At 45.5% G+C, this 6598-nt stretch overlaps 1 protein-coding gene across 1 annotated transcript; it reads right to left on the bottom strand.

The window, feature by feature from the left end:
* Positions 1–300: 300 nt before the first annotated feature.
* LOC110333911 (cathepsin L1-like) lies at positions 301–4778 on the bottom strand. Its single transcript, XM_021215688.1, has 8 exons — positions 4703–4778; positions 3445–3581; positions 3046–3168; positions 2800–2949; positions 2390–2614; positions 1726–1888; positions 1064–1172; positions 301–686 (listed from the first exon to the last, which is right to left on the bottom strand). Exons 2-8 carry the CDS (start codon positions 3568–3570, stop codon positions 587–589), a joined length of 996 nt encoding a protein of 331 aa, XP_021071347.1. The 5' UTR covers positions 3571–3581; positions 4703–4778; the 3' UTR covers positions 301–586.
* Between the last annotated feature and the right edge of the window lie 1820 nt (positions 4779–6598).

A 6598-nucleotide genomic window follows, 5' to 3' on the forward strand; every position in this document is an offset into this window, starting at 1 on the left:
CTCATTCAGTGGCACAATGCACAGTGCCATCTCACTACTCAAAATGGCAAGCAATTTAAACTTTAAAAAATTGTGTGGATTAAATTTCAGGAGTTCTCATTTTTCAACATCCTTTCTACCATGGCTGATGATGGGGCCATAGAGTCTGGAAAGGACTCTGAGAAAGACTGGAATATCAACCTTAAGACTGAAGGAGCATCCCACCTCTCCCCTAGCACACTGCCCCACTACTTCTTCACACTCAGTTGCACCTTGACTAAGAGAAACCACCACCACCACCACAGAAGGAAGCACCACCAGTCTTTTAAACATAGGTTTTATAGAATTTCTGTACATCTTGTAAAAAAAAGAAAAAAGAAAGAAAAGAAAAAAAGAAAATTCAGAACTCGTTGATACAAAACTGCTCACAGCAGCAGATTGCCACTCACATTTAACTGGAGTAAAATGTCCCAGAACGCACCCCGAAGGATGGACCTTCAGTGACTCGGCTACCGTTCCCCACAGAGCAGAGGCTGGCTGGTCTGTGAAGGGGAACGCCCTCCTCTGTACGTGCAGTTCCTTCCTTCCTAGCTGTCCGGCAGGCAGCTCACACGGTAGGGTAGATGGCATACGTTGCAATCCCACAGTTGTTGTCCCGGTCTTTGGCCATCTTTATGTAACCATCCATGCCCCAGTCTTCACCCCAGCTGGAAGAAGAGCAGGTTTGCCGTTGAGGAGAAAGAACACAGTGCGGCAGATGCATTGCATTAACTCTCCTTTGCAACACAGAGACAGAGGCCACACTTAACGGACAGGATGAGGGAGGGCAGAGCCCTGGATACCTGTCGCCTCACACGTGATTGGAAGTCAAAGGAGAGAGAGGACCGGGCGTCTCCACCCACGTTTGGATCACAACTAGAAATGCAGAGGTTCAAATTCCTTCTTCACACCACTTACCCAAACCTGTCAGATTCTTTGTATTCAAAATATATGGGGTAAATTGCTGAAACCTGCACCCGAATACTGCCTGCAAATTTCCTTTCCCCTTAGTGTTTCAAACATGGGTGGTTTTGGCTATTTATACCTGTTCTTGACCAGCCAGTACTTCCTGCCGTCTGACTCTTCCCCATAGCCAACCACCAGGACGGCATGGTCCAGGTTAGTGCTGCTACAGTCTGGCTCGTAGTACATGCCTGGAAGGTAAAAATCAAAGGCGAATGAGAGGCTCCCGTGACCCCACAGTTTCTGCTGTCACCATCAATAATAGAAACAGTTCTAATTTCAGGGCAAGGACACACCCCAGTCAGGGCTGAATTGGTGTTAGTGAGGCTTGGGATATCAGCTCTTATGTAACATAACGGAAGTAAAGGTTAGCATATGTCCTCAGGAAAACACTTGCTTGGATGGATGTAGGAAACCCCAACATGCTGGAATCAAGAGGCTCCCCTAAAACTGAACTGAAAATTGGAATATCTATTAAAATATTAAAAATACGGCATCTGAACAAAACTCAGTTTCAACACATAAAAACTGATTTTGCTAATTAAAAAAATGCAGTGGATACATGTTCATGGGTGTGTGTTTAATTAATGTTAAGTGAAAATAACACATGTGAATCTTGCTCCCGTTGAATGTCATATCTACAAGTCAAAATTTTCACATATTTTATATACCAAAAAGTTACCAAATTCACAGGCCGCAGTGGAAGCACAACTGTTTGTGATTACTGGAAGAAACCATACTTACCGCCGCTGTAGAACCTGAAGGAGTGGTGATGAGTGTCAATTCCAACTGAGACGGGCCCCACACTGGCCACAGCAATCATCAGGGCATCTTCGCTCAGTGGGACTTTCACAAAGCCTGTGACATTAGCTGCAGAGTATGTAGGATCATACCTGCAGGGTCCATCCTTTGAAAGACAAAGATTTGAAAAAGTCACGGTTATTGCCATCTACCTCCTGGGGAGCATGAGTCACTCAGAACTACACTCAGCTGAGCTGCCATCACACAGGTGACTCAGCATTTGCTGCGGAGGCTCTCCAAGTGTATGTGTCTATAAAATGTCACCGAATGTGACAATCTGATTGATATGAGTAGCTGCTAGAAACTAGCTTGAGTGACACATGGTAGATACTCCTATTAATAATAGCTTTCCACAGTGGAGAATTCTGTACTATTTGTGGAATGGTTTGCATTAGCTCCTTGTGAGCAGAAGCAGAGGCAGCTACATGGAAATCAGAAATCAGATCAGCTACAGAAATCAGATCAGCATGGAAAGGCTCTGTCCCTTTAATGGTAGCACTGGGGACTTATTAGGACGGATTCTACCATAAAAGCAAGTTCTGAGGACTTTGCAATTGTTCTGCTTTCTAAACTTGGTCAGGAAAGACAGCTTAGGATTTGGACATACCTGGGCTTCATATCTGTAGGACTCCCTTGTGTCCAGGCCTCTGTTTTCCTTCACATACTGGAAGGCAAGCTCTATCAAGCCACCATCACAGCCTAGGTTGCCATAGGACCAGGAGCAATCCACTAGGTTCTGTTCACTCAGAGGGACCAGTTTGCCTGTTTTCCTGAATATTTGTCCTTCCAAGGAACCAACCGCACTAAAAGCCCAACAAGAACCACAATGACCCTAAGGAGAAAGAAAAGGCTGTCACCCACAGAAAAATAATATAGCTGTTTGATAGCAGTGCACATGGCCCAATAATTTCACAAGCAGTGAACTGTATGGAGCTCCACCATCAGCAAGCCAAGGTTAGCATTTCCTTCCTGGCTTCCTGGTAGACAGTGATACCTGGAATGTGTTATGTGTCCTACCTGGTCTTTCACAGGAGTCACATAGCCATGATCTCTCCAATCCACAGACTTGGGGACATCACCCAGCAAGGGCTCCTGGAAGACCTTCATCATCATCTTGGTCTTTTGGCCTTGAAAACCAGTCATCAATTCTCTGAATTCTGTATTGGTCTTCAAGAAAGAGTAAACAAATCATTGCAAATGGAGAGATGACTTACAATGAACCAGAGAGGAAGGACCATGTTCGGCAATCCACATCACACTCACCAAATCACCAAAGGCATTCATCTCCAAGCTGAAGCCGTGCTTCCCCTTCAGATAGTCCTCGTTGTGCAGGTCGATCATCTTCTTGTTGTTCTCCCACACTGCTCTCTTCTGTCCTTCTTCATTCTGGAAGAGATACATTGTGTGGTCTTTCTACTTCAAGCCCAGCCTTAGTTCCCTCAGTGGGCCTGCTGCTANAGCCAATAAGAACCAAGGGTATCTGTCCACCTCTGGAAGCCATAACCCAGGCCCTGTGGCATCAAGGTGGTTTGCCATCAGTGTTCATAAATCATGCCATGTGGTCATGTCTGGGAGGACCTGCTTNCACAATATAAACTCTAATCTTGCCACAGCAAGGACCACTGTCTCTGTGTTGCCCCTGGACACGTCCATGGTACCAACCGTGTTGTATNTTTTCCCATGTTTTGTCTTCCATTCCTCCCATACAGCATCCAAACTGGGATCCCGTGCTGGAGCAGCTGAGACCACTCCCAAGCAAAGAGTGGCCAGGAGGAAAACTGCAGTCATGCTTCCAGACCCTAGAGATTGTGAAGAAATGAGGTTCTGGTCATGGAAATCCTTCAATAATAATAAGCTCACTATGGTAGAATAAGAGTTTTTTAACCATCTTTCAGTGTTTGTTGACATGGCTAAGAATGACATTGGCTTGTAACACACCTATAAAGAAAATGTCACAAGACAAACAGAATGAAGAGCTGCTGTGGAGGGCTCCAGGGTTTAGACTGTGTGTGAACTGTGCACTTAGCTCACTATGGGTCTGGATGCACCTGTGGTTCAGGAGTTTCAAGCAACAACTAACTTCCTAAGTATTCATAGTTTGTCCAGGTTTATTCCATTGATATTCAGGTCTCATATGTGCACAAAGTGATCCCCCAGTACAAAGAGATTTGCAAGACTTGGTGGGGTGATCACAAGACATCTTTTTCTTGGATAGTGTGCCTCTGCTGTGTTTTTTTTTTTTTTGTTTTTGTTTTTTTTTTTTTAAATCTTTCTGGAATGTCGCCTCTAGAAAACCTTGGAAGGATGTCAGTTGGGAATCTGCTCCACAACTGGGAGGTGCCTTCAGAATCGTACTTTACTGTTTCAATGGGGGGGGGGGTGTCCTATGGCTGAGTATAGGATGGCATAGCTACCAATTTAAGCGAGATGCGAGGAGACCAATTCCAGACTTAGGCTTTACAAAGTTTTGCATGGGACAATCCAGAAAGAGCCATGCCAAAATTGTACCACATGCTACTCCCTGGGCACCTGGGGGATGAGACCAAGGGACTGTCCCTGACCACTTCTACATGAGAATGGTCATCCCTTTTGGCATAAGAAGTGGCAGCTTATATAAAAGAACAAACTGGTACTTCCTGTGCCCATGGGACCAGAGGCAGTCCACTAGGTTCTGCTCACTCAGAGGAAGCAGTTTCCCTAATTTTGCATTATTGATACTTTTCACACACCCGGACTTCTGAACAGTCTGGTGATCTCCTGGCATCCTTATTAACCATCTCTTCATCCCCACACTAGTTCTGCTATGACAGAGTTGGTACTCTCATTCTTGAGGGAGCTGAATGGTGCTACAAAAAAACTCTCTAGGGTGCTCCTCCATTGTCAGCTCCAAGTCTCCCTTGATAGAGCTATGGGGGCTCACCTGGGGTGTCCACAGCTAGGCCGGTGGGCTTCACAGTCTCAGATCTTCAGAGCTTGCTGAGGTCTCAGGCTGTGACACAGCTGCATGTGGATCCAGACTTTATATCCCAAGCTGTGACTCCAGGACAGTGTCCCTGCCCAGGTGCCCCTCCCTGGAATCGGCTTAGGTGGGCAATTGGACTGCACCTCCAGGCTGTGGGACTGCAGGCACATACTGACACTGATTCTCAGCCTGGCCTGGGGCATTGGGTGTAGACTGCCTTGGTGGACTGAGGGAAAGGGAGCAGTGGGTCCCTGTTTAGGAAAGTAGATTGTGTGAGTCTTATGACATTAGCTGAGAAAGTCTCTCACAGAGGGCTTGGAACTGGCTCAGGATAGAAAATTCTAGTTAACTATGTGTGGATTTCCACCCCAATTCTGCTTTTCCCATAGAAGTAGAGATTTTTATTAAAATCCTTGCCACTCCTTCCCCATGAGCAGTGTTTCCTCTTTAAGGCACGTCTAAGCTGGGTCTCCTGGAAGTTACAGACTCTGAGCCCATTCTCACCAATGTCAGCAATAAGAAAAATGGGCTTCTTAGAATCTTTAGAGGCAGGCTATCCCCAAACAGGGAGTAGATGGCCACAGGCACCCCAAGGTTGGACTGGGATAAGGGTGTCCTGAGACGGCAGGGTACTTGTAAGTCACCCACCTCATCCTGACTGCTAACTCTGCATCTTCCTTCTCTCCTATCTTCAGCTATAGCAAACACTGTGAGGAATTCACACAAACCTAGGTGGAGAACAGGGAAAGGTTTTGGAATCTGGCTTGGTTAGCACCTCTGAGCTTACAGAATTTTTTTTCATTGTTGGCTTCAGGTTGACTTTAGGGAAGCTACTTCCACAGTGACGAATGGTGGAAGTGAACAGGGTTTGGACACATTTTAGGTGAAGGAAACTTGTAAAGCCACAATGTGCAGGTAGCTCTCGTCATTATGCAGTTAAGGGAAATAAACCACAACTGTCCTCAATACTTATTACTCATATTGTAGAAAACCATCTTTTAGTGAAGTATTGCCCTTGCCTTTCCTGACCAACCTTTGGTAATCGTATTTCGAGTTCTTTGAATGAGACATGGAGTTCTATGTCATTTTTATTTATATACTTGTGTCTACCTAAGATTCCATTGATCATCTACTGAGAAACAAAATCAGCCTTATAGCTTTTTTTTATTGTGATGCAATAGGTCTAACGTAGAAATGGACCTTTCAGCAGTACGTCTATGGAATTAGAAGCATACACATAGTCTTGCAACTGTCAGCACCACAGTTGTCCAGATTCTATTCTTTGAATTTCTAAGCTGAGTTCTCATTAAGTACCCATCCTCTCTCCCAAGCCCTGAGTCCACCACTTGGTTTGCTGTGTTTGAGTTTGAGGACTGCTACAGGCAGAAAGCTTGTATCCACCTCTATACCCCAACCATGCTGAAAGTAGGTTGCTATGCCAACTGTATAAAGATATGTGATCATTATATCATGAGCACTCCCCACAGCACATGTCAGCCTCCATGCTTTCTGGAGTTGAGTTAGTCCTCCATATGGAGCTCTCAGGCTTAGCCCTTGCTGGCTCTTTGGCTCCCTTTGCACCTTCCTCTTGCTAGCAACAGAGGCGCCACCAAATGACACGTGTATTTTTAACCTCTGCTTTTAATCCTCTTGGGTACACATTCAGGAGGCCTGATGATAGGCATATAATTCTCTACTTTAGTTTCCCTCAGAGTTTCCACAGAGCAGGCACCACTGTACTTTACCACCAACCCCGCCCACGGGTGCCTATGGGTGCAGATTTCAGACTTTTTCCTGACACATGGTGTTTCCGTTTCCCTTTTTTTCTGTTTCCCTCTTCCCCACTGTGTGGAG

The sequence above is a fragment of the Mus pahari genome, chromosome 16, assembly GCF_900095145.1.
Source record: "Mus pahari chromosome 16, PAHARI_EIJ_v1.1, whole genome shotgun sequence".
Lineage (NCBI taxonomy): Eukaryota > Metazoa > Chordata > Mammalia > Rodentia > Muridae > Mus > Mus pahari.